At 52.8% G+C, this 27,815-nt stretch overlaps 1 protein-coding gene and 1 long non-coding RNA gene across 4 annotated transcripts in view; one reads left to right on the forward strand and one right to left on the reverse strand.

Annotated features, from left to right (window-relative positions):
- Window positions 1–22,686, forward strand: part of NECAB2 (N-terminal EF-hand calcium binding protein 2) — a 29,134-nt gene extending 6,448 nt beyond the window's left edge. The window contains exons 3-14 of one of the 3 annotated variants that reach the window (XM_090259313.1): window positions 1,062–1,170; window positions 3,473–3,498; window positions 3,640–3,737; window positions 11,080–11,216; window positions 13,663–13,781; window positions 13,960–14,039; window positions 17,066–17,119; window positions 17,430–17,551; window positions 17,733–17,845; window positions 20,514–20,591; window positions 21,239–21,330; window positions 22,099–22,686. In XM_090259313.1, coding sequence (XP_090115439.1) covers window positions 1,062–1,170; window positions 3,473–3,498; window positions 3,640–3,737; window positions 11,080–11,216; window positions 13,663–13,781; window positions 13,960–14,039; window positions 17,066–17,119; window positions 17,430–17,551; window positions 17,733–17,845; window positions 20,514–20,591; window positions 21,239–21,294 — 992 coding nt within the window. In that variant the 3' untranslated portion in view covers window positions 21,295–21,330; window positions 22,099–22,686. Of the gene's footprint in view, window positions 1–1,061; window positions 1,171–3,472; window positions 3,499–3,639; window positions 3,738–11,079; window positions 11,217–13,662; window positions 13,782–13,959; window positions 14,040–17,065; window positions 17,120–17,429; window positions 17,554–17,732; window positions 17,846–20,513; window positions 20,592–21,238; window positions 21,331–22,098 lie in introns of those variants that run through there. The other 2 variants (XM_090259314.1, XM_090259315.1) reach the window with 2 other exon arrangements.
- Window positions 20,216–26,058, reverse strand: LOC149994293 (uncharacterized). Its single transcript, XR_016507617.1, has 3 exons — window positions 25,717–26,058; window positions 21,219–21,484; window positions 20,216–20,808 (listed from the first exon to the last, which is right to left on the reverse strand). It is a non-coding gene; the product is annotated as an uncharacterized LOC149994293 (long non-coding RNA).
- Between the last annotated feature and the right edge of the window lie 1,757 nt (window positions 26,059–27,815).

Here is a 27,815-nt window from a genome sequence, read left to right on the forward strand (position 1 = left end):
CTCCCCGCCCTCCCACAGACATGGCCCCTTTAAGGAGCAGGACCGATCCTTGGGTGGGGTGGGGTGGGGGGCGGTGATGGCTGCAGGGGGTGGAGATCCCTTGCTTCAGGAGTTGGGTCTGCAGCTGTGCTCAGGTGGGAGGAGCCAAGGGTGGAAACTTGAGGACTGTTTCTCCTGGAGTCCCTGGGCTCCTGCTGTGAGCCCCTCCCTCAGCGGCCCTTCTGCCCTGAACCCACAAGAGCTTCAGCAGATGTACCAGGGTGACTGCAAGAGGAGAGAGAAGAGGTGAGACAGGGAGGAAAAGGGGGGAGGGACAGGAGGCGTGCATCAGCTGTGGTGCCCTCTTACAGAGCCCCCCACCTCCCCATTCCAGAACCACAGCCCCCAGGCCCAAGGAGGGCCATCCAGTGCGGGGCCCAGGCCAGGTGCCTCCTTGCCTACTGGTTTGGCATCTTTATGGCTGCATCTGTGCCAACTGGTGGCAACCATCACATGTCACACCATGCAAAGGCTTGGGCCTGAAGTTTGCCAAGTGGATGGGGTAGACTGGAGAGGGGTCGATCCCTCTCCCCAGTCAGGACGTGGGTGCTGTCGTTGGAGATCATATACGTGTGGGGAGGTTATCCAGGTATTTGGAACAGAGAGCAAGAGAGAGATCATCAGACTGCCCGGCTTTGGACGTACCTCCGATGGGTGTGGTGCGGCTGGAAACAGCACCTGCCCCCAGGTGATCAGGCAGATCAGGTGAGGGAGGATTGCCTGGCAGTGAGCAGGTGTTCTCTGTTAAATCCCGGCAGAGCAAGCCCCAGCAGACCAGCTCCTTCTTGTATTTGTTGGCTTGAGGATTAGCTCTGAGTAGGTGTTGGTCTGTTGGTTTGGGAATTTGCTGAATGAGTCACTAATTCTCTGGGAATTGGAGTTCACTGGTTGATCTGGAAATTAACTGCGCAGGCAGGGATTAGCTGACTGGGGCTTATCTGTTAGTTTGGGAGTTGTCTGGATTTGGGGACATCCTGTGGCTCCAACACCAGCTGCCCTCCTCCTTCCTCCCTTCTTTGCAGACGATGGGAAGCTGTCCTTGGAGGAGTTCCAGCTCTTCTTTGCAGATGGCGTCCTCAACGAGGCAGAGCTGGAGGATCTCTTCCACACCATCGACTCCGACGACACCAAGTGAGCCGAGGAGTCCTGGGTGCTGGAGCGGGGCGCTCAGCGGGGCTGGGAGGAGCCTTCCTCCTCCCCCAGGGGCCAGTCTCCACTGCCCACCCCCACGGGGGGGGGGGCGGCTGGGGCCCTGCAGTCCCGCAGCTCCTTAATCCAGAAGTCAGAGGCCGCCCCAGCCCTGGCTGGGGAGATCGGGGAGTGGGCAGGGTGCGATTGTGCCGACACGTTGGTCTTTTGTGAGCACACGCGGCTGAGCAGAGACCCTAGAATCTGTACAACGTACCCAGGATGATGAAAGGGGAAGTGGGTGGTCACGTCACCCTTCTGCTCACTCAGCCCAATTCTGACCCCACGCCTGGTGCTTCTTCCTGGACCCAACACTGACGCTGCCACCTTCATTTCACGGGATCCCAGCTGAAATCTAACTAACCAAATGCTGATCCTAACTCTGCTTATGTTCTTCTCTTTCAATTACAGTTTATTTTCAGTGTTAGTTTGTATTGGTCTCAAGAGTACAACATAGTAGTTTGACAATCATGTACTTTACAAAGAGTCCACCCCCATAGTTCCAGTCCCCTCCCAGTACCATACAGACTTACTACAGTATTACTGGCTATATTCCCTATGCTTTACTTTCCCATAACTCTACTTCTTAAACTGAGCCCTACTTCTAACTCAACCGAGTCAGAACCCTATCCCACACCTCAGAATCAACCAAAAACTCCTGCACCGACCCATCCTGAAATCAAGAGCTAATTTCCGTAAGTCAAGAGCGAATTGTACTCACGCTTACTCCGACCCTGCCCCAATCTTAATGCCCTTTCCCTGGGGTTCCCCAAGCGGGATGAGCCCCCTTCTCCATCCCACACCTGGTCCCCTTCGTCAGGCCCACTTGGAGGATGAAGGCCACAGCTCCTGGGAGCATGTGTGGGCAGGTTTGATAAGTCAGGGTCCCCGGAACAAGGAGCTGCCACCAGCCCATCTGCAAGGCGGCCGAGCACGGTGGTGGCCTGGACCAGAGGTTGGGGCTGAGAGTGTCCTGAGAGACAGGGGCTGGGGACAGGCAGAGCGGGCGTGGGGATCCGGGGAAGGTCACTTGAAAGAAACAGCTTCTCCTGCAGACTCTAGGGAGGGGCTCTGTAGCTGGGGGGCCCTGAGCGGTTTCTGCAGCCCCTGCGGAGCTTGGAAAGGGCTGAAGCCCAGGGATTATTCATTCTCATTTGGTGCCTTTTGTCTTGGGCCAGATGAGTGGCAGAGAAAGAGCTGCTGGTTGAGAATTTAACCATGACTGTATGGGAGTGGGGAGCGGGGAGGACTCACTGACATAGAAGGTCAAAACACTCAAGACCTTTAGGAATATTTTTTTCGACATGCCCCAGAATAGGAACTGCACATTCGCTCCTGGGGATGCTCAATAGGCTTTCTGACCAAAACAGTTCACGTGAATCAGAAAGATTGGTGAAATGCTAGTTTAAGCACCATGAAACAGGCTTCCTTTCTGCAACAGAACTTTTACTCTGACACGCAGTGAGGGGATCCTCCAAGACAGCTTGCAAAGCCTCTGAACCCAGATTTACTTGGCCACAGGAGCCTTTTCCCAGGAGCACCAGGTTGAACCTGGGTTGCGCAGAGCACAGTACTGCAGGCAGGGCCCTCCTCTCTCGGTGAGGGACCTGGGGCCCAGAAGGAAAAGGTTTTGGAACCTACAGATGCCCAGGCCCCTGGGCGCCCATCAAGCACAGGCCACAGTCACATCTGGGCCCCGAGGTGGCTTCGCTAGGCGACCTTCCCAGGCAGGGCTGGCTCTCATCTCAACCTCCTTTGAGGAAGGGCAGGATCCACCTCCGTTCAGGCTGTAGGACTAGGATGCAGACCCTGGACTGGGGCGCAATCAAGGAGGCAGGCCCAGGCCTAGGGCCCAGAAGGCAGAGTGTCACTGGAGAGACTTGTTTCAGCCTGTAGTAGTCATGCCCCTCATCCCTTGGCCCTCCCTTTCCCGGGCCCTGCCTTTGCCCCCTTCCTGGTCCCATCTGCTCAAGATGCAGTCAGCAGACTTTGGGAGAGACAACGGGTGTGATGAGGGGGTCAGATGGGCAGAGGTCCCTGCTTGGTCCTTTGGAGGGGGTGGGGCCATTCACCTGCTGCACCCTCACCTCTGAAGTGGGGCTTACGGAACCAGAGCTTGAAATGAAGTGAGAAGGCACGCAGGTGTTTTTTATCAGCTGCATGGGCCCTGCGCACAGCAGGGGGAGGGCAGGGGGATGGGACAGGCCGGCTTCTGAGTCCCCCTCTCCCCTTGTTCTCTCTGCAGCCACGTGGACACCAAGGAGCTGTGCGGTAAGTACCCAGCTGGGCTCTGCAGGGACCAAGAGGTGTGGGGGGAGGGGAACCAGGGAGGGAAGCGGGGGGCACAGGTGGGATTGGTGAAAGGGGCAGACTCCTCCTATGATCCTTGACTTTGGCTTCCTTTTTCCCCAGATTACTTTGTGGGTCACATGGGGGACTATGAAGATGTCTTGGCCTCCCTGGAGACCTTGAATCATTCTGTTTTGAAGGCCATGGGCTACACCAAGAAGGTCAGCAGATGTGGGTGCCCCTGGGGGTCCAAGCTTCGATTCCAGATTTCCTCTGTAGCATCCACACCCACGGGCTCCTGGGTTTGTGGTGACAAGTGTTGGGTGGGCCTGGCTCTGGTGTGGGGCTCCTAGAGGGAGCTGAAGTAAACTGTGAAGTGAGTAGAGTAGCTCTGTGAATGGCCCTGTCCTTCTGGTGTTGGGTATCTGGTTTAGAGGGCGAGACCCTTTCCCAGAATCAGGCATAGTCCTAGGATGGAGTCCTGGAAAGGGAGCAGCAGGCAGCCCAGGCCCTCAGGGCTCCTTGGACAAGTTTTCATACCTGACAATCATGTTCCCTTCTACAGCAGGGTTACGAGAGGGGAAGGGGAAGGACAGGTTCACCCATGTGACCTGGACCGAGGAACCGGGTGGTGTCTGGTATAAGAACGCGTGTCCAGGCCTGAAGCTGTGAGCTGGGCAGTAGAGTCATTAGGGGTGCAAGGACTCCCTGCATGTGCTGGAGAGGTGTCTCTGTGGGGCTCCAGAGTCTCTGCCTGCAGCCTTGTCTCCTCCACGTTTGCATTTAGGACCTGGAAGAGGACAGAAGGTGGGAGATAAGGCCAGGGTTGAGGGCTGGCGGCCATTTCGTCTTCTTCATGCAGCTCATATGGGTGGAAGCAGCCCACGCCCAAGCTTCATTTCCTGCCTCTGGGTCTGTGCCTGCAGTGGGCTGGCCACTTCCAGAGGGGACAGGCAGGGTGTGTTCCTTCTCTGCATCCATGGGGAAGAGGTGCAGTAAATTTCCTGAGGTTCAGAAGGGTGAACCCTGCAGAGTCCTACCTAGACAGCAATACCCGTTGGCTGGAATGAGAGGGGAAACTGAGTCAGGGATGTGTCCAGAGGTATAGAACACAGCATGGGACTTCAAGCTCACCCAGGAGTGACTGGAGTGTCAGTCAGCCAGGAGTAGGGGCAGCCTCTTGGGCAATAGCCCAAGGCCTGCTGGGAGTGGGCTGTGCTGTGAGGGACACCTAGGTGCCCAAGGGCGTGCATACACCTGTGGGAGCTCAGAAAAGGCCAGCCCCATCTGCTGGGTGAAGGACCGGGACCCAGTCACTTCCCTTGCTGAGCCTCCGTTCCTCCATCCCTGGAATGGGAGCATTCACTTTGTAGGATCCTCATGAGGACTGAATGAAGGCCTCCAGGCTGCTTAGCATAGGGCCTGGTACTTGTGTTATTATTAGGCGCCTGCTGTATGCGTAGGCAGGGGGAAGACCAGCTCTGTTCATTTTCTCAGGTGCTACTCAGTTCCTGCTCCGCAGTGTGTTTGGGAAGCCCGTTCTTCCCGTACCCTGAAGTAGCTGAGCCCCACCCTGCGCCTCCGCTACCACGTCCCCAGTGTCATGCTGTTTTGAGTCTTGGTGTTTTAAAGTCTCTTTTAATAACATGTAAAATGGACTTCTTTCATCCTTCACCTTCGTAGACTGTTGTGTATTGGAAAGCAACAAGGCAGGCGGAGGACTGCAGCGGAGCATGGGAGACCAGACTCTAGAATCCGAGTCCCCCAGTCTGGGGCGCCAGCCCCAGAGGTGCACCGCACACCCACATGGGACTGCTCGGGGCTGAAACCACCTCCTTGAGCCTCAGTTTCCTCATCTTGGAATGGGGCCGCTTCTCAGCAACATTCTCGAGAGCCATTGATAACATCTGTAGTTGCTTCTTGGTTTTGGTCATACACTCTTCAGAGATATGACCTAAGTCTTCATTCAGCAGAGGATTTTAGCATCTGCCAACACAACGCGGACCAGTTTGGGAGCTTTTGCTCTCAGAAATTAGGCGTGTTTCCTGATCAGTTTTTGGGCTGAGCAGTGCAGCTCGTCAGTTACTTCACACATATCTCTTGCATCTGTGGGTCTCAGCTGACTCGTTTGCCTTGGTTGATACGCAGCCAGAGCACCAGTTGTGAACTACAGTGGTTGCCTTCATTTGTGACGTGTTCCTCTTGGTTCTCTGGTGTGCCCTCTTGCATTTCCCCCAAATCCTAAACATCACCATGGCGCTAGGTCGGGCATCCTTGTTTTGCTTCTGATTATCAAGTGCATCTCTCTAGTACTCCTCCACTAATTATGACATTAGTACCAGCTCTTATTTTAGAACCCTCTTCAGCCTGTTCAAGAATTATATTTACATTTCCTTCATTAAATTTTGTCTTTGGAGGTGATAGTGAATTTTTTCAAATGCCTTTTTGGTCTTTGTAAAATGATCATGTGAGTTTTCTGAAGCTATTGATGGGGTGGATTCTATTATTAGATTCTCTCCTATTGTACTGCCTTAGCTTAGCTTGCTGTGATAAATCCTAATTGGGGCATTATTCTTTCATCATATTGCTGAATCCCTGTCACCAGCTGAGCGTTTTATCTCTGTCTTTATTGGGCACTGAGAATCGATGATCATCTGGGAATGAATTATAGGTGGTTTTGAATATTTTCTGGGTGTAAATCGATTTCTCTAACAGGATTACTTTTCTATTCAAAAATAGAAAGAATTTATCTGTGTGGCTTGGGTCAGGGTACCAAACAGGAGGGGATTATTTTAATAGTTATTTTAAGATCAATCCTAGTTTTAGTTTTGGGGTTTTTTTTTTTACTTTTTATGTCCACTTTAGTATAGTTTTTAAAAAACTATTATGGCCATGATCAGTTTTATGATTAATTATGCATTGTCTTAGGATTTCTTTAAAATTTAAAACAACACAAAATAGGCACTTACTTAATGTCCGTTAAGTTCAGTAAAACATCTGCTGTTATAGCTCAGTTCTTGTTTTAATTTTTGTCCTAGTTTGCTACATTTTAAAAACTTATATTTTTGAGAGTTTTTCTCATTTTCATCGGTCATTCTAATAACAAGCCTCTAACACATTCACTTAAATTTCATGATGTTTTCTACTGTATTTCTAGTTTTTGTCATTATTTTCTTCCTCCCGTTTCCTTAGGTTTATTGCTGTCGCCATTCTTTATTCACATGTGAACTAGAACGCTTACATTTTTGGCAATAAAGTTGGAATTTACACATTCACTTTGAATGGTATGCTCGCTGCAGCCGTAGACTTTAATGGTACTCACTCTCTAATAGTCTGTGTCCTCACCATTTCTTATTTCACGCCGTGAGGATAAAACTGAGTGACCGGTAAGGTTTTCACTCTTTTTCTTAATGTGTTGTGATTTCTTTATAACATATTATTCATTTTTATTCTCAAGTATCTCATGGGTGCTTGAGAAGATACGGATCATGCTTTCAGAATGTAAAATTTTAAAAGTTATTCTTTCATTGTTATGAAACCTATGCTGTTAAAAGACAGCTTTGCAAAAAGGTAAAACCATGTCTCTTGGACAAATATAAAATGCACATATGTCTAAGATCTTATTTAACTCATTAATGTGAGAACCAGTAAGATGTTACAGCTGGCTCAAAGGAAAATTCAAAGCACACACACCAGGTATCTAGGCAACCAGGAATTCTGTAGTGAGTCTGTGAGTAAATGCCCTGTTCACAGGGCAATAATCCATTATGTTCTGCCAGAGAAAACTCATGTGAAAATTATTTGCATTATTATCAATTTTTCTTACATCTTCAAGTTTTAAAAGTCGCTCCAACAAAAGGTAAGATGTAGAAAAGCCAGAAGTTGATAGTAAACAAAAAACCCAGTAATGTTTCTTTTTCTTCCCATTTTAAAGACTTTCACACTTTTTCCTCACAACGTCTTTTGCATTTTCGTTTAATTTATCTGTCCTATGGGACAATGATGAGCTAATTACGCACACTAAATTGTTTTACAATTTATGTTTTTAATGTTTTTTCTTTTTATATTTTTAGCCATGTAACTCGATACCTATAGACCTTTGGTTTAATATTTTTATTATGTAAATATACATATTGAACATGTAAATTTCAGGAAGTAGAGAAAAGTATAAAGAAAAATGTCAAGTCATTTCTAATTCCCACTGTCCCTAACTGCTATTCACATTTTAGTTTATTACCTTTGAGCCTTTTTTCTGTCTATTTCTTTAATATATTTGATATTGTTCTGTGTACAAACAAGTTTTCTCTGCTTTTACCTAAGATTTTTAACACCTTTCCCCTTAAAACTGTTCAAAAGCATCAATTTAAATAATAATATTTGAATTTACTTCCTAGCCCTCTTTTGTTGGGCATATTAGATTTCCAGGTTTTTGCTATTATGAATAATACTGGGACATAAATATTTGCCCACATTTAGCATTATTTCTTAAGGCTAGGTTATCAGAAGTGGAGAATTTGTTGGGTCAAAGAATATGAGCAGTTTAAGGCTCTTGCTATAAAGCCACATTGCTTTGCCAAGTGGCTGTACACGTCTGAGGGCCCACAGCCATGCTTAGCTGTCCTCTCCCACTGCGTGAGGACTTAGTGACGTTAGGCCCTTGTCATGCGTTATGCCTTTTGTCACTATGTTGGTCCCTTTCTCGTGTAACTCTTTCTCGTTTACCGTCTACCTTGATCGTGACGTTACCACTTACTTACCCTGTTCATCTGATCAGATTTGGTCACTGAATCTTTGTACAGACTCTGTAAATTCCTTGGTTTATGTGGGTCTCACTTAGTCAAATCTGGGGCTGCATCTTAAATGGGGGGATTTAGGCTGCTTTTCCTTATTGTTATGATCTGACTGCTGTCAGTGCCTTGTATGCGTCCCATGTTTGCATGCTTCCTTCGTCTCTGACAGTTTTGTCTTCAAATGGTCTGTTGTGTTTACAGCACTGATTATAGTTTCAAAGATGAACATTCCAGTTCTCATTTCACTAGAGACTTCTGAAACACACATTGTTAATGTTCATAATTCTATTTTTAAACCTAGCTAATAAAAATACTTCCTATTCCCTTTTGTGGAATTAAAGAGAGTTTTGAGATTTTTGGTTATTTTTCCATACTTTCACACTCTTTATTGACTTAACCTGGCAGAATTAAAATTTAACAGTTAGTGATTAATGTTTTTTATTTCCTGACTTCTGCAACCTTATGGCTTCATGTGGCTGATCACTGTCACTTCACAATTTTTCTGTCCAAGAATTCCCTCTCCGATTCACCTGAGATGCTCTGGGAGAAATTCCTAGGCATTCTTTGCAGGAACGATGCTCATCTGGCAAAATTTCATAGATTTGCAGATCTCTGAATATTTCCCTGTTAGGCTGCAAACGAGTAATTTTTCCATGTCATGCAAAATTCCTAGATCTAATCCCTTTCCTCTGGAATCTGTGGAGCCGGGTTCAGCTGAGGCATCGATGGTGGTGGAGGAGAAATCTGCAAAAGCTGCATTTTTACTCCTCTGAAAATAACTTGTCTTTTTGAATTTAACCAGTTACACTTCCTGACCCCTGACCAGACACACCCTCAGGCACTCATCTGGGTGCTTTTAACTCACTTACTTTAGCTCATTTTTCTTCTTGATGGCTTCTGGCAGCCTTTCTCCTTGTGTTTAATTTTTTTTTAAACTATGGATCTTGTTCATGTTTGGCTATTTGTCCAGAGCCCATCGATCAGTGGCTTGTGTGTGAGTTCACATGTCTGCTAGGAAAGATAATGCATCTTGCAATGCATTGGGCTCCCAGAAACTCCCACACAGATTCGTTCTCTCCCCAGCGTGCCCGGCCTGGTGATCGGCCCAGCTCGCCCACCTCCACACCTCCCGTCGGTGTGTGCCCCTCCTTCTAGCCTCTCTGCACCCCATCCCTCTATCCCTGCTCCCTACCCCAGACTCCATTTCTCTCTCTCTCGCCACATTTCCCATAGTGTAATTATTTCTAATTAATTCCCAGTCAGAGTGATGGATGGTTTAATTTGCTTTCCTTGAGAGCCCTGTGTTCCCATGCCTCGCCGGAGACTGGGCGGAATTCCAAGGTCCCCCGGGCGGGTGTCTGTGGAAGGTTGGGCCTGGCGGGGGAGGCAGGAGAGCAGCCCAGGGCTTTGGGACCAGCACCCCCCAACACAGCGCCATTTTGATTGTTATCACCCTTCAGTGACCTGGCTAACCCAGCACCCTCTCCCTTCCACTGTAAAGCCTTGTGCAGCCAAAAGAAACGCAGCTGGTCCCAGAAACCCTAAGAAATGTCTTTGCTGTAGAAACCCCTCTTCATCTATCTTTTTCCCAGAGTTCTCTCCTGGTGGCTTTTGTCTCCCCCTGAGGTTCTCCCAGGTCCCCCTCTCGCCCCTCCCTCTGAGCACTGAGTCTCAGGCACTTTCTTTGGGGAGCCAGTTTAAGCTCTCCGCTGCTTTTCTCTCTCTCCTGTCATTTCTCTGAGTAGCAGCGTGAAGGCCTAGGAGCCCAAAGAGTCCTCCTTGGAAGAGGAAGGGGGAGAGGAGGTTGTGAATTCTCCCATAATCCTTTACCCCTGACAACCACCACCTCAGGAACAGTCCCACTAATCACTATCATCATCATCACCACCACCATCACCACCATCACCACCACCACCATCATCATCACCACCACTACCACATCACCACTACCACCACCATCATCACCGCCACCACCACCACCACCATCACCATCATCACCATCACCACCATCACCATCATCATCACCACCACCACCACATCATCACCACTACCACCATCATCATCACCACCACCGCCGCCACCACCACCACCACCACCACCATCACCACCACCACCATCATCATCACCACCACCACCACATCATCACCACCACTACCACATCACCACTACCACCACCATCATCACCACCACCACCACCACCACCATCACCATCATCACCATCACCACCATCACCATCATCATCACCACCACCACCACATCATCACCACTACCACCATCATCATCACCACCACCACCGCCACCATTATTATCACTTCATCATAGCCACCGTCACCACCACTATCTTCATTAACACCACCACCTCCATTATATCACTGCCTTCACTATTGCCAATACCACCATCTTTACTATTATCACCATCACTACCATCATCTTTATCATGGCAGCTACCGTTTATTGAGTATTTGCTATATGACAGGCACTGTGCTGGGTATTTTACTCATATATGCATTTTGTCATTTAATCCTCACTATGACCTTGAAAGATCGATACTACAGTGCCTGCTGGTATGGCTGTAGAGGTCACAGAGCTCATAAGTGGTGAAGCCAGAGTTCAAACCTGGGTCTGAGTCCATAGGCAGTAGTGGAGTGGGGACCCCTTCCCACTGCAAGGCAAAAACACTGACCTCAGGTGTTCCCCCAACTCTGTCAGACCTCACACCCAAGTTTCCTCCCCAACTCTTTAACCCTTTGTGTCCCTTCTTTTCCCTCCACAGGTGTACGAGTGCGGGAGCAATGTGGACCAGTTTGTGACCCGCTTCCTCCTGAAGGAGACAGCCAATCAGATCCAGTCGCTGCTGAGTTCTGTGGAGAGTGCAGTGGAAGCCATTGAAGATCAGACAAGCCAGATCCGGTACGTCCTGGGAACCTTGCAGGGTCACATGGGGACATGCCATGCACATACATGTGCACGTGCCAGCCTGCTGCTTTGGGTAGGGATATTCATGTACTTGAGAGCTGGGTGACCTTGGGCAAGCTGCTGTACCCTCTGTGCCTCCACTTGTAAAATGGAGACAATTATATACCTACCTCCCCAGTGTGTGTGAGGGTTAAATGAGAAAACGTACGCTAGGAACGGCTGGTGTGCATGCAGCACACACATGTAGTGCGTATATACAGTTACCACCATTTCCTAGACTCTTATCAGTTTGCCCCATCTCCATACCACTCACTTCATTGTCTGCCTGAGATTACTCTATTGCTTGACCTATTTTTGAAAACAAAACTAGAAATAAATTTCAGTAACTGTGGCTACCGTAACTGGAAAACAAGCATCGCGTTCCATAAATGAAGTCACTAACACCAAGCACCTGCTGTCAGCTGGAATCCTGAGGCCTGTCCCCTCTTTGTTAGAGAGACTGTGACACCGGACCAAGGCACTGGAGGCAGAGTAGCACCAGATCAGACCTTCACAGAAGGACTGAAGAGAAGTGAAATGGAGTGATTTTCTCCAAGTGTTATTTAGTGTCAATTAAGGCCTTGTTTGTGTGCTCTTGAAACCATGGGAAAGCTTCTGGGGTCGCCCCTCTTTGCTTGGAACACAGGGGAGATGGCAAGTCTTGTGTCTAGACAGGGACAGTTCTCCTGGCTCAGCAGTTCCGGCCCTGGGGGGCCATGAGCTCTCACATTTACTGTCCCGAGATGAGACAAACTTCTCCTTGCCTGTTCTTTCCAGAACATCTGATGGGCCTGGCAGAAAGGAGAAATAAAGGTAGGCAGGAGCCAGAGCCAGGTGTCTGGGCCAAGCATTCCTGATCCTCGCATTTCCATGTGTGGCCACAGGTTTCCCAGGCAGACGCCCGGCTTGGCAGGTGTCAGTTGCTGTGGGGTGGGGATGGGAGTGTGTGTTTTCAGTGCCTGAGGGGCTGGTCCCAGTCAGATGTGGTTGCAAAGCTGCTCGATGATACTGTTCCCAAAATGTGTTTGCTCTGAGCACCTGCAGCCAAATCACCTGGGAAATGGGAAATGCGGATCCCTGGGGCCCCTGCTTGTGCCCTCTGGATTGGATCCCTGGGAGCAGAGCCCAGGGTTCTGCATCGGTGCTCGGTCTTGTGATTCTGAGGGTCCCCAAAGTTAGCCACAGCTCTGGAAGCTGACACTGAGCTTGCCTGCCTTTTCTCTCACTGTCTTGATCAAAAAGCTGCCATTTTCACCCGGCTGTAGAACAGATAAGGCGGCGGCACAATTTTCGCAGCCAGTTCTCTACTTTCCTAGTTCTGTGTTCTACCACATCTCCGCCCCCACTATGGGGCCTTACTTTGGATGTTGGCAGGGGCAGGCACATCTCCACACTGACACTCCCACCTCAGGCTGCCTCAAGTCTCAGCGCTTTCAGCTCCCCTGGCTGCAAGTCCCCTCAGGCCATCCTGCTTCCAGGCCCCGGGGGTGCCATGTTCTAAGGCACAATTGCCTGGTTCTAATGCTACTGCCCCAGGGCCTCCTGCTGCCCCTGTGGTGGTCTGAGGGCCACGTTTAACTTGCTGCTTGTCTGTAGAGCTGCCAGGATTGACACCTCAAAGACCCCACGTCCTTCTGGTACTGCAGGGCAGCCGGGTGTGCCCTCTGCACAGGGGACCTTGTGAGCGTTCAGGTTCACAGATTCCAGAACATACAAGGCAGTGCTGCCCGAAGGCAGAAGAGGGCTGGGCCCTGCACATGGGAGTGTGTGTGTGTTGCATGTGGACATGTGTCAGTGTACATGTGGACGCCTGTGCTGAGTTTCCCAGCATCTCTTTGCATATGGGTGTTGAGACATTCGCTGAGCACGGGTTGAGCCCTGCTGTTGTGCCAGGCACAGTGCTTGGCGCGAGGGGTGCCTGTCGGGGGCTGTGCGTGTGGGCACTCAGGGTGCGTGTGGGGCTGGGGTCAGGCTGTCAGGCCCGGCCCTTCCCGCCACGACCTGGCTTTGGTCAGAATCACAGATTTCACTATCTTGTCATATGCCTACTTTGGGCCATGTCTTTAGACTCCCTTTCTCCAAAAAGGTACAAACCCAGCCCCCATACCCCTACCCCGCAGGACACCAAATTGGCTCCTAGTGAGGCAGGCAGGGAGGGGGGACGCTGTGAGCCATCGGGTGGGGGCGGAGGCCTGGAACTGAACCTCCCAGGAACAGGTCATGGGCTGAGTCCCTATCCCAACTCTGCCCCGCTGGCTGCATGGTCTTGACCTTCACAGGGATGGGCTCCATGGAATAAACTGAGCGTGTTTCAGCCCACAGTGGGTGCTTAACGTTGCCCAAAGTGGTCAGGCCCCTATGGCCTCCCTCATAGTATGTGTTTCTCCCACTCCCACTGCAGCCAGAATCACAGCAAACCTGGCCCTGGCATGGTGCAGACCTGGTATGGAAGCCCCACTGCCCCCTACGCGCCCAGCCACAAGCTCATGGCCACGGAACAAGAGAGGAGCCTGCCTTCTGGTAAGACCTTGTGCTGGCCCAGGCTCAGGGGCATTGGGTGGGGGTCCTGGAAGGAATTCTGACAGTGGCTTAGGTGGGACCTGGAAAATGTGAGGGAGGGGGCAGGTTCCACCCCTTGGGAGGCTGGGAGCTCCTATCCCAGAGACCTAACATCAGAGTCTCTGTTCCTCTTTCCTAGTGACCTCAGAACCCAAGGAGGAGGGTCTGGAAGCCCAGATCAGCCGTCTGGCAGAACTAATAGGACGGCTGGAGACCAAGGTAAGGTCACTGAGCCCCCACCTCCATCCCTCCACACTCCCAGCCTCCAGGGAGGGCTGAATTAGGCCAGGAGTTTGGGACAGAAGTTGGGGAGCCTTGGAAAGGCGTCACCCAGTGGAGTGTGGAAAAGGACATGATACAGACCGACCCCAGAACCACATCCGTTGTACAGGCTCGAGGAGAAGTGCCTGGGGGAGGGAGGGGCTGTGGAGAGATGGGCGGCAGCCAGGAGGGGTGTCTCAAGGAGCAGAGAGCAGTCAGATTGTGGATGGCAAGGGGACAGAGCTTCAAGGAGCTCAAAGGACGTGGGCGGGGAGAGCCAAGGCACAGCACAGTGGTGAGGAGGCCCCGGGAGAGATGAGCAGCAACGTGCAACCTGTGGAATACGATTTGGCACATCCACCAATAATAGGAAATGACCCAGCCTTTGCAGAATCGTTTTCGGTGACCGCTCATGACTCAAGTAGGTACTCCCAGTAAGGCCGTGTCAGTTTCCCCAGGGCTGCCATCGCCTCGTACTGTCCACAGGCGGGGGGCTTAAACTACGTTCATTCTCACAGCTCGAGGCTGGAAGTCTGAGATCCGGGTGTGGGCGGGGCTGGTTCCTTCTAGGGCCTCTCTCCTTGGCTTGGAGATGCTGTCTCCTCCCTGTGTCCTCATGTGGTCTTCCCTCTGTGTGTCTGCATCCTGATCTCCTCTTCTTATAAGACCACCAGGCATATGGGATTTGGGCCCACCCCTGTGACCTTATTTTAACTTAAATACTTCTTCAAAGGCCCTATCTCCAAATGTAGCCACGTTCTAAGGTACAAGGGATTGGTCCTTCATTTGGGGGAAGACACAATTCAGCCCATAACAATGACCATTTCTTGGAAGAAAGAAAGCAGGTTGCCCTCTTTGAATCTTGGCCATACCACTTAACAGCTGTGTGACCTTGGGCCAGTGACTTACCCTCTCTGAGCCTCAAATTCTTCCTCTTAACAATAGAGGGAAGAAGAGGACTATTATTGCTCACAGGATTGTTGTGAGGACTAAATTAAATGATGTTTTAATGGCTTAGCATAGAACCTGCTGTCAAGTTAGCATTTAACATTAGCAATGTTAGCAATTATTGTTAGACATTATAGTGCCAAAAGCTATACAGATGTACATACCATACCTGTATACCCACATAACCAAGTATCTCAGAGCCCTGGGTTGCAGCAATTTTACATTTTCTCTATTTTTTTCTGAATTTCTTACATCTTTTGCAAAGGGCATACAGAAAAGTACTTTGATGGGTTTGGGTGTTTGTTCTTAGGAATTTGTTGGGGCAGAGGGAGGCCAAGGCCAAGACTTCGGGGCAGTTGGAGGGAAGCAGCAGTGATCCCTCCTGCAGGGCTGAGGCCAAGGTGGGATCGCCCCCCCTGAGAGGGTAGGAGAAGTTCTGTGGACCTGGTGGCCCGGTTGTCATAACAACTCCGCAGGCGCCAGCAGAGGGAGGCTCTTTGAAGCTTATTTTTAGGGCCCTGGTCGCCTTAACAACCAGCTGGCTGGCAACTGTGAGCACCTGGGCGTCCTGGAGATGGGGCGGGGCCTCTGATTGGCCCAATCCAGGGCCAGCTCCAGGCTCTGCCCTCCATGGGCCAACCTGAGCCACTCCTGGCTCTGCCTGGGGCTGGAGGATGGAGCGCTGGTGCAGCCAGGCTGGGAGCAGGTAAGTGAGTAGCATCGTGCCTCCCCCACCCCCGTTCATCTTCCTCCTCCTCCTCCTGTGGCCCTGCCAGCTGCAAGAAGCCAAGGGAAGCAGCTACACCCCCTGCCCTCTCGGAGCCCACCTACATGGTTATAAAACAACAGAAAGAGACTTGCCTCTGGCAGACACACCTTGGCTGTCTACAAAGCAGGTGTACACTGTGTGTCCTGGGAAAGTCAGTACCCTCTCCAGGACTTGCTGTGTCATTTACTGCATCTAGTGCAAAATGAACACACAGGACACTTTGTCCAAACACGATTAAGAATTTCAAGGTGGTGACTGCACAAGTGACAGGCCAGCACAGCTGCAAGGCTGTTTCCCTTAAAAACAAGCTGGTGGGCCACACACATGGTCCGTGAGAGAGGAAAGACCTGGGTGTGTGACGGCAGCAGAAACACAGACTGTCTCAGGGGAGGTGGACAGGGCATGGCACAGAGGTGGCATTTATTGGGGTGCCTGAGTTATAGGGAGGAGAACCAAGATTCTGTGTCAAGTGGAGAGGAGCCCCTAGTTCAAACCCAGGGTCCTTTTGCGGCCTTCGGAGCCCAGGGTTCTCTGCTAAAATAGTGGCCTCTGAGCATCCATGAGATCCTGGGCCCTGTTCTGGACACCAGCATGTGGTCATAAACATCACAAACAGGATGCCTGCTCCCTGAAGCTCAGTGGGGCAGCACCTACCTCGGGGAGTCTGGAAAGTTAAATAAGGTGTATTTGTAAAGCATTTTGCCCAGGGCCTGTGGAAGGCCAGTGAAAACAGACACCCCATTCAGACCATTAGATTTAAGGGGCACTAGAGGTTGAGACTGAAGTGATTTGTAAGTTGATGGGGAATCTCAGGGCTGTTGCCAGTGGTTATGGCAAAAGACCAGCATCTTGGATTCAGGACTCTTGAGTCCCAATTGCTGTGCTCCCAAGATACCCCCACCCCTGAAAAACAGAGCTTCCTTCATGGCTTCTGCAGTAGGTCTGCTTGGTCTCTGTGGCCCCCAGTGCCCCCAGATGCCAGGGCCAGAGGGCATCTCCACCACTTCCTTATGGCTGGCCTCCCAGGCTGGCTTCCTGGTCCCCTCTGAGCCAGCACTGTGCATGGAGGGTGGACTGAGCCCTGTCCAGTGAGGCCTAGCCCCTGGGAGCTCCCACTAGCTTGGGAAACTCCAGAGCCCCTGGGACCTTGGCATGGACGGGCTGGGGCTCTGCGGTGGTCCTGGGTGCCCTGGTGGTGGTCCTGGAGGCCTCCCGGATGGAGGTGGACTTTGTCTCCAGCATCACTGTATATGCTTTGTTGTTTCAGACCCTCTGGTTTGACCTGCAGCAGCGTCTCTCAGATGAAGAAGGCACCAACATGGTGAGGGCCCCCTCCCCTGAGGCCTCCCTTCCCCTCCTGTGGCCTCACCACTAGCCCAGGACTCAAGGTGCAGCTGGCTCGATGGCCCTGCCACCCCATCCCCAGGGACCACCATGTGGGGAGATGGAGCCCCAGCACTTGGTCACCCTCCCGTTCCACAGTGTTCTTTGAGACACCAGACTTTGATCAAAAAAAGATTGACCTGGAACAAAGTGATCAGCTGATCAGTAACATCACAACCCGGATTTGATCAGAAATGGATGTTACTGGTCACCGACTTTGTCGCGTCTCAGATCTGGATGCCTTGCAGGCAGCTCTGGGCCTCGTAGGGCCTTTTCAACACCTTTGTCTGCTGCTCAGCGTTTGTGGGACTACGATTTGGCTTTTTAAGTTCATTCCTTTTTATCCAGTGTTCATGTGTAAGAATGAAAAGTGTGTGTACATGGGTTTGTTTTGTTGTTTTGTTTTTTATTTTGACCAAATTGGCCTGTCCTCTCTGGTGGGAGGTCTGGGAAGGCTGGGTCTTGGGCTCTACCCACGGGGCTGGGGGGTCCTGCGGGGGAGGGGGCTGTGAGCGAGCCGGCAGGGACTCACTCAGCCTGTGGCCCCACAGCATCTGCAGCTGGTCCGGCAGGAGATGGCCGTGTGCCCAGAGCAGCTGGGTGAGTTCCTGGACTCCCTGCGCCAGTACCTGCGGGGCACCGCTGGAGCCAGGAACTGCTTCCAGTGAGTGGCCTGCAGGGCCGGGTGGTGATCGGGAGCTTGGCTTGTGGGTGCGGGACAGGGCAGGACCACCCCTGAGGACAACCCATACCCCAGGGAAGCGCCTAGCAAGGGTGGTCAGGAAAGCAGGGTTCAAGTCCTAGGTCAGGCCGTTGCCCATTGAGCCGACGTGGTGAGCAACTTCATCTCAGGCCGCTCACCTGTAGGGAGGGACCACGGACTGGACCTTCTCCCTGGGGTTGCTGGAGGCGTAGATGGAACGTGAGTGTGAAGGGCTTGGGCCAGTGCCTGGTGCGCAGAGCTTGTTAATGTCAGCCGCTGCTCGTACTGTGTGGCCGCCCCTCAGTCCCTCAGTCCCTCACCCTCTGGCCCCTGCTGCTGAGGCCCGCGTTGCTTCTTGGCAAAGCTGAACCAGGTGGTGATGGCAATGTCGGACTGGGTCACGGAAGACGGCAGCCCTCACGCTGGCTGGAGGTGGTCCCAGAAGGCTGCTGGCACAAGCCGCCGGGTCCTCTCCCTCCCGTCCGTGCCCAGGACAGTGGCCATGGCCTCTGTGCCGTTCTGCCTCAATCTCTCCCCAGTTTGGTTTCCCACCCGGAGAGCTGGTGTGGCTTCACCCACTTCCTGGGGCCAGGCCCTGAGCGTACAGCTGTGAGTCAGGCGGCTGCCCTTGCAGAACGTTTACTGTAGGTGCTGGGAGGGAAGCGAAGGAAGGGGGGTCTGGAGGGTGATGGGTGCTGTGCAGGCCAGGAGGCAGGGTCCTTTGAGGGAAGGAAGGGGCTTTGGGGAGGGAGGAGGCCTGAGCATCCAGACCGCAGAATCTGAGTCAGGGCAGTCTGGGCAGGAATCAGCTGGTGCCACGGTCTGGGGAGGTAGCCTGGGTGCCCTGTTTGAGACAAAGCAAGCTGCTGGTGTCTGGACAAAATGACAGGGTGCGAGGGCTGGGGGGGTGGCCGGGACCCACTCACCTCTGCCCTGCTTGTTTGGAGTACAGTGGACCCTATTGGAGGTGGGTAGGCGGGGTTAGACACCGTCTGATCTCCTTTGTGTGAAGAAGGGGTGAGTGGGGAGCTGGGTGCAGCAGGGTGGCCAGGGGGAGAGAGGCTCTGTGGTCACCCAGGGCGGGAGCTTGGCCTCGGTGTGACATGGTTAGAGCTGGGATCTGTTCTGGAGTATATATCTGACCGGAGTTGCTGGTAACTTGGGAGGAGGGGCTGTGGAATGAGGACACAGGCACCTGGAATCTGAGAGGCCCTGGCTTCGGAACCCAACAGAGCCTGGTGTCCTGTACTGAACCGGAGAAGTCAGGGAGGCCAGGTGTGCTGTCGTGGAGCGTCACACAGGCCAGCTGGGCCACGTTAAATTTGCGATGCCAGGCCAGGTGCCGACACAGGAGTGCGGAGGTCCAAGGAGAGGGCGGGCTGGGAGTGGCGGGCATGCAGATGGCACCTAAAGCCACAGCAGCAGCACCCTCACTGTGGGGGAGAAGGGGCCCAGCTGCCCCTCCTCTACGCACAGGCAGCACGCAGTAGGGCTTCACATTGTGTCCTCCGTGTACCCCGTGCCTGCCTGCTGTGTCTTCCTTCCCACCCAGAGGCACCTCCCCCACCAAAAGCCACCAGTCAGTGCCTCATCTGCTGAGCAAATGCAGTCACCACGACTGCTTTCATCCTGCTGCAGTTACCAAACTTAGAGGCACCAACTGGCTCCAGTGACCTTTATCTGTCACAGAGAGAAAGGCCCATAAGCAGCCCCTTCTGAATCTGGCAAAGGGCCACGGCTATATCTGATCAGCAGGCGGCACGGGTCCCTGATCCCCCATCCATCTTCTCATCGAATTACCAGCCCGCAGCTCCACCTGTAATTTTAGCTGGCGCATAATGAACTAATGATACTATTAGCAGCCTTGTTTCCCTGCTTCTATCCTGGTGGCAAAACCTGGAATTGCCTGTAATTACACAGCAGACGCCACTGTGACAGAGCGCTCCCCTTCAAGCACAGCTGGGGGCTCTGGTTCTGCTGAGCTCGTGAAAAGAGAAGCAGCCATGAGAGCTGGCAAAGGCCCGAGGGGTGGTGTTGGGGACGATGTCCTCTCATAGGTCAGCCCTCAGCCCCCCAGGGCTGCCACGTTCTTGGAAGCAACCCCTTGCCTTCTCTGCTGGTCCAGGTAGCACCTGTCTTATTGAAATCAAGGTGAGTGTCCAGCCACCGTCACAGGTAACGCAGGAGTGACCTGGCACCTGAAGGACCACCGACCCAGGGCAGGGCCTCCCCCAGCTTCAGGGGGCCAATTCTGACTCACTGGATTGTTTTAAGGATTAAAGGAGGTGGTGGTTATGAAGGAGAGCGTGACAGGAAAAAATGAACAGTAAGCATTTACAATGACATTTCATTATGATTCATTCAGCAAACATGTATCGGCCACAATCTGGGCCAGGCCTTGCTTTGGGTGGTGGGGTACATGCTGAACCTATCCAACTCGGTGGCTGGTCCTGGAGGCTCTGGGTTGCTCCCATCAGAAAGGCAGCGGTGTTATGGGTCCTGGCCTTGGGCTGGTGACAAACTGGTTGCTTATCCTGGAAGACCCCTGGGTGCCCCAGCTTCTGCCAGGCTCACAGTTCTGGGGGGCATAGGCTAGGCCACTGACTTGGACCTTGCCTCTCCTCTGTAGCATTGCCGCTGGGAGGCTGTCAGACGGCTTCACCTTTGTGGTCTACGAGTTCTGGGAGACAGAGGAGGAGTGGAAGAGGTACGAACGGCCACGGCCGCTAACACCAGGCCTGCAGCGGTTGGTTGGGTGATGGGAGGAGACAGGGAGGTGGGGCTGCCCCGGCCCCCCAGCTCCTTTCCTTGTCCCAGATAGTGTGGGAGAGGATGAAGGGGGAAGAGAGGGGAAGGGAATAATGAGCCCAGGTCCCAGAAGCATCCACGACCCAGAATGCTGGCCTCGTTGGTTGACTCAGGCCCTAGAACCAGTGGGAGGAAGCATTTATCAGCAGGAGTGTGACCTTTCTCATCCCACTCAGCTGGGCTCTGAAGCCAGGTCCCCAGCCCTGGGATCTGAGGCCAAGGCCACTCCTGTTTGAAAACTGCTGCCCCACGTGATAAAAATCCAGAAAAGTTATCTCACTAAGCACACTCACGGGGAAGCAAGAAACAGGCTGTTCTTCCCCCAAAACCTGCCATTCACTCTCTGGGGCCCAGCGGTCAGCCTTACTGGGGCCTGACCTTCTTCTCTTCACATGATGGCTCTAAGCCCCAGATTGGCTGACGGGTGTTTAAGCCCCCATCCCGGGCAGACCCAGGATTGGAATTGGACCGCAGTCTAGGCACCTGTCCTGGAGGCTCCCCCAACCACCCAGCCCCAAGGGCTCACCTGCGCCCCCTGGGTTGCAGGCACCTGCAGAGCCCCGTGTGCAAGGCGTTCCGGCACGTCAAGGTGGACACGCTGAGCCAGCCTGAGGCCCTCTCCAGGATCTCAGTGCCAGGTAGAGGGCAGGGGGCGGGGTCTGGAACAGCGGTGCAGGATGCCACCAGCCACCGGCTCCCACAGGCGCAGCAGCTGTCTCCAGGCACCGATGGCTGAGTTGAAGGAAGGGCAAGGCCCGAATCTTCCAATGGCCCTTCATTCTGTTCCCTTAGCTGCCAGGAATTAGAATCCACAAGGGAGTGGTCAATGCCAGGTGTACAGAGAGGGTCCTAGAGGGGAGGCGGCCAGGGGCCAGAGTGTCAGGCTAACCCCCAAAATGAAAGGACGAGGCCAGAGACATAACTTGTCCCTACAACCTCAGAACAAAAGGAGAGGCCACAGAAATGGCCTCAGATGAGACCAAAGGCCAAGGGTACTGGGGAGAAGGGCCCAGAGCCCAATGTGTGGTGGGTCTATGCCAGAGGCACAGAAAGTGCCCCCAGTTCAAGGCAGGCCCTGCCCAGCTTCACGGCCCAACTGACGTCACCCCCACAAGCGTGGGAGTCACTAGCAGGACAACCTGCAAGCACCTTTGCACCCACAGAAGAGCCCAAAGCCTTGCTCAGTGCCGCCTCCCCTCTGCACCCGCAGGCAGCCCCGCCTGGCACACGCAGCGGGCCCTGGGCGGGGGAGGATGTGCTTGTAGGTGCTGCTCTGCTGCCCTGAGCCCTGGGCCAAGGCCGCAGGGCCGGGAGGTCTGCCCTGCCCCTCACTGCAGCCCCCATGGGACACAGGGAAGGGGCTGCAGGTCCCCAACAACCTTCTTTCTCTCCTGCCCCATCACTAGCTGCCTGGTGCACGGTGGGCCGAGACTGACCAGCTCCCCAACACCCTGCGGATGAGCCGGCACCCTGCCCTCCCTTCTTATAAAGGATGTCCCTTTTCTGGAAACTTTGGTATCTGAGCTGTCTTTTCAATATACTCCCAAACAAGAATGTATTTTCCCACTGTCTGAAGCGAAAGCGAACCCCTTTCCCCGGCATTCCCCACAACTCCCACCCCTGCTGGCAGAGCAGCGTCTGCCTGCTGGGGCCCTGCTGAAGCCAGAGCCTGTGGCGACAATGATGGTGACAGGAAGGCTTCACCCATACCCCACACCCCAACCAAGTGGCCACACATGCCCAGTCCACACCACGCTGGCCTACTCTGGCCTCAGCAAGACTCACCCCCCTGCAGGCCACCACCTCTCCCTCCATCTCTTCCACTCCTGGTTCGCATTCCTCTACCTGATAGGAGCCAAGACCCCGTAGTGCCCAACCTAGGCCTGTGTCGAGTCCCCGTGTGGCAGCAGAGCCCACGTAGCCAGTGTCATGCTAGGCCAACAGCCGCCGCTGTGACAAGCACCAAATAAACTCCAGGTGGGACCGGCCACGCACTGTGTGTTTCTGTCTCCCATTTTCTAGCTGACAGCAGCTGGCATGAAGCCGTCGGGGTGTGTGGGGCCCTGAGCCCCTCCTTAGCCATGAAACCAGGACCCAGTCACCCAGGGCCTCAGTTTTCTTATCTGTAAAATGGAGGTGATAACCATGAGGTACATATTTTAACAAATAAGTTCATGCCTGTTACAGACTTCAGGGTCCCCAAGACCACCCTCCGTTTCAATAATTCACTAGAAGGAACTCACAAGACTCATTGAAGCCATTACGTGCATGGTCACAGATCACGGCCGCCAAAGGATACAGACTAAAATCAGCAAAAGGAGGAAGAGGCAGGCGCATGACGTGAGTCAGGGCCAGGAGACACCAGGCTCATAGCCCCGAGTTGTCCCCTCCTAGTGGCGTGGTACAGAAAGCACCTGTTTCTCCTGACACTGCTGAGTGACATTGTACACAAAGTATTGCATACCAGGGATGCTCACCCAAGCCCTGATGATCAGAGTTTTCATTGTGGTTGGTCAGGCAGGCATGGCTGACCTTGGCCTCCAGCACCCCTGAAGGTTGGGGCTGATCCCACTTGGCCCAAGGGCCCCAGGTAAACAAAGACATTCATATCAGGAAGGACAGTCCAAGTCCTGGAGGCCCCCTCCCAGGAGCGGAGCACAAAGGCCAGACCTCCGGGCACAGTTCATCTTCCTTGCACACCTGTCAATGGGCTCCTCCACCCAGACAGGACACCAAGAGCCTGGGCCTGAAGTGACATTTAAATCCTATTCTGGAACCTTTGTAACATCCCCACTTCTGTTTCTCTGTCTTGGTTAGGGAAGGTGTCAACACAAACGTCTCAAGGTACAGAGTAGAGAGCCACAGGTCCCTCTCCTAAGGTGGGATGGAGAGGGGGCAGATACTAAGAGCAGCAGAGGCCTTGTGGGGGGCGGGGGAGGGGGGAGAAGGAGAGATGACAGCCAGGCCCTCAGCCAGGGCAGCAGTGAGTCGGGCACAGTGGGAGCCCCGTGCAGGGAGGCAGGACCAGGGATGTGCGTGTTTCCACCTCCCGCTCTGAGCCTGTGAAACGTGCTTATTAAAGCCATCACATTGGGCGAGGTCTGTGCCCACCCTGTCCTGCCTCCTCTGGCCGGCCCTGCGCTCCCAGGCAGGCCCCTCCCACCTGGGGTCCCGCCCCCTCCCAACCAAATCACGAGATTTGATGCCTGTCCTCTCTGCTCATGCAAAACCAGTAAAACAGTGTGGGCTCATAGGAAAAGTAAAAGGCAGATTCAAGTCCCAGCAGTTCATCTCTGGGCTGACTTTCCTTGCACCCAGCCTCTCAGAGCCTCTCTTCCTTGTCTGTAAAGTGGGGCAAAGACCCCTACTTTGAAGCTCAGGAACTGCCTGGCTCAGGAGAACGCCACTAACTGGGTCCTGCCTGCGGCATCAGCAGCAGCAGACCTGCTGCCTCCGCCCCACCTCACCTGAAGCGGGTGCTGTCCCACTCTGCTCAGCTATGTGAAAAGTACTGTTCACGGGACTGAGGTTCTTTGGGGTGCAACTGAGGAACACTGTCAGCTGGGCGTGTTGCACACCTGCCACACACCATGCCCGCTTGCCTGAGCTCTCCCCTTGCATCTCTGATCACACTCCACAAGCAACTTAGAGCCTCCTCGATTCTCAGTGGGTGGGAACAGGCTCTGAAGAGAACAAATTTCAACCCTACGGAGCCAGGCATGGAGACAGGCTCTTGGCTGCGTGGGCCGCCGTATGGTCAGCAGGTGGGGAAATGGGGACACAGAGAGGGCAAGTAACTCACAAAAGGTCACACAGCAAGTGGCACCACACATCCAAACCCAGAGCTACCTGCCCCCAATCCCGTGTCCTACCCGCTGCAGCACACAGCACAGACACACAGGAGAAACACGTGGGTACATTAAGATCCCAATCAGGTTCCTCAAACAGTTAAGACAGAATTGCTGTATGACCCAGCAAGTCCACTCCTGGCTATATCTGTATGTACTATGCCCAGAAAGAATTGAAAAGACGCACTGAAGCAAATGGGCAGATGTTCATAGCAGCACTATTCCCAACGGCCAAAAGGTGGGAACAACCCAGATGTCCATCAACCAATGAAGGAACAAATAAAACGTGCCCTATCCATACAATGGACTATTATTCAGCCATAAAAATGAGTGAAGCTCTGACACACGTTACAACATGGATGACCCTTGAAAACATTCTGAGTGAAAGAAGCCAGACACAATGGACCATGCATGTATGATCCCATTCATACAAAATGTGTAGAATAGTTCAATTGATAGAAACAGAAAGATTCTTGGTCGCTAGGGGCTGAGGGAAGGGAGGGAGGTAGTGACTGCGGATGGGTCTGTGGTTTCTCTGGGATGATGAAGATGTTTTGGAACTAGATGGCGGAGGTGGTTATACAACATTGTGACTGCTAGATGCCACTCAATGGTACACTCATGTTACATGAATTTCACCTCAATTAACAACAAAATCTCAGTCAACTCACATGCCCCAACAGAGAAGTTGACCCCCTGCATTCAATGGCTGATCCTCACCTTGGCCATGCCCAGGTCAAAACCCAAACCTTCCTCGGGAGGCACGCAAGGCAGTCCTGTGTGGGAGGTGGGCACTCTTCAGGCACTTGGGGCCAGCAGCCCCCTGGCCTGTTGTCCCTGCACAGTTACTTGGGGACACCTGAGCCAGTGGAAAGGGGCTTCCCCAGGAAACTCAGAGCCCTCTGCAGCCCATGCCACTCAGAGCAGAACGAGTCACATAGACGACCAAATGTCACTCAGCCACGGTCACATTCGTTATATGAGACATACACGCCTTTCCACTCCAGCAGAGGAGTCCCACTGACGAGGAACTTGTGACAGGCTTTGCACGTGTAGCTCAGCTCATTCTCACGGCTACCCTGGGAGGGAGGAGCTATCCTCTGCTTTGTGTTAGAGGAGAATGGAGAGGACCTGAAGAAAGGTTCCAGAAGGAGGAGGGCGAGGGGGACTGCTCACCTAGGACTGAGGAAGGGTGCCCAGGCTAAGAAAAGCATCGGCATTCTGAGGATAAGGGGCTGTTCGGGTGGAGGGACAGTCCCAGAACCCATGCCTGAAGTCCAAAGATGCCACTTCAGCCCTTCCTTCATTCAGTGGCTGTCAAAAACTTGAGGGAACCAGTTAGTCATGGAGCAGGACAGTCCAAGGGTGAGCTCATGCCTTCTTTTAGTAGGTCAGACATCAAGGGTGACATCCCAGCTGGCATTTCTTTGACTGCATTATGATGGTTTACTTGAGACTCAGTCCTATGAGGATCACATCTGTACCTGTCACAGATGAAGATGGAAAGTATTGTCCCCAGTGATATTTGTCACCCATCACAGAGAACCACCTCATCTCTTTTTAGCAATTAGTGCCATTCTACATCCTTCCTGATGTGCTTTCCTGCTTTTGGGTGAGACTTGGTGTCCTCATATTTCTCTTTTTCCCTTGGCTGCCAGGAAGCTCAGTGTTTACCTGGTAATGTCAATCTGCGTTTTCTGGAAATAGAACTACTATTGTTTGGCTTCCCCACTAACTGCTGTAGGTATACTACCACCTTTAATCCTCACAGTGGGCCCACATCGCATCATTCACAATATGTTCCGTTTTGCTGGTGGGGAAACTGATTCTTGGAAGAGGTTTGTAAACTTCCCAAATTTTGACAGAGCAAATGGCAGAGCCAGTGTTTCAAACCAGTAGTCTAACTCCAAAGCCAATTCAAAAGCTGCCCGCTTTTCTGGCACAACTCTTACCCCATCATGCTTTGTTCTTACCTGTGACTCTCTGAGAACGGTCCTGGCACAGTCCCGGCCTTCCTGGCCAGCACCACAGCGCTTTTAGGAAGCACACAGGGTACAACGAATAAGCGACTGACTCCATCCTCACTGCCGGCACTGGGGGTGATAAATGCTCCACTAAAGCAATTCTGCCCCGACACATATTCTTGTCCAGGAGGACACCGTGGCCACTGAACACAGGTGGGGCAGGGCACAAGGGTCCTGTGTCCCCCTCTCTGGGTCAGAGCCTCCACCTGCAACCACAACTTCCTGCCTCCGCCAGCAGCCAGGGTGGAGGAGGGCAGAGGGTCCATCCCTGCCCCTGGGGTCAGGCACACCCGTTCCCACCCCTTCGGCCACCCGAGGAGTGGAGTGTGAAGTGGAAAGAAAATGAAGGAGGAAATTTAACCCCTACTTGGTCCCATCCCGAACTCTTTACCTCTCAAGAAAGTTGGCCTTGATTTTTTCAAGCCTCAGTTGCTTTGCCTGTAAAATGGACAAGTTTGAAAACATCATGCTTAGTCAAAGGAGCCAAGCAAGAAAGGCCACAGAGTGTGTGAGTCCAATTATATGAGATGTCCAGAAGAGACAAACCCATAGAGACAGAAAGCAGACTTGTGGTTTCCGGGGTCTGAGGGAGAGGGAATGGGGAGCGACTGCTAAGGGGTGAAGGGTTGCTTTGGGGGTGCTATACTGGAATTAGATATTGGTGATGGCTACACAACTCTGTGCATCGACTAACACCCACTGAATTATGTAGTTTAAAAGGGTGAGCCCTGGTTGGTGTGGCTCAGTGGATTGAGTGTTGACCTGTAAATTGGAATGTTGCCAGTTTGATTCCCAGCCAGAGCACATGCCTGGGTTGCAGGCCAGGTTCCCAGTTGGGGGCATGCGAGAGGCAACCAATTTGATGTATCTCCCACACATCGATGTTTCTCTCCCTCTCCTTCTCCTCTCTCTAAAAATAAATAAAATCTTTTTTAAAAAGGGGTGCATGTTTTGGTATGTGCATTATAGCTCAGAAAGAAAATAATGCAGGTGGACAAGCTGGAAACAAACAAACAAAAAACAGTTCTATCACCACCAGCCTCACACAACAGAACAAACAGAACCTACCCGGAGGGAGGTGTCCCGGGAGGTCAGACGTCCCAAGGTAGAGGCAGAGCAGCTTGAATCCAGCAACATGCAGGACGTCCCCGGGCCTGTGCCGGGTAAGAGCCAGCAAGCGCAGCAACACGGGGGAGCAGCTGGACCCCGTCCACCCCCCCCCCCCACCTCTTCCCCTACCCCGGCCCTAGG

This window comes from Furipterus horrens, unplaced genomic scaffold (assembly GCF_987537825.1).
Source record: "Furipterus horrens unplaced genomic scaffold, mFurHor1.1.pri manual_scaffold_13, whole genome shotgun sequence".
NCBI classification, from domain to species: domain Eukaryota; kingdom Metazoa; phylum Chordata; class Mammalia; order Chiroptera; family Furipteridae; genus Furipterus; species Furipterus horrens.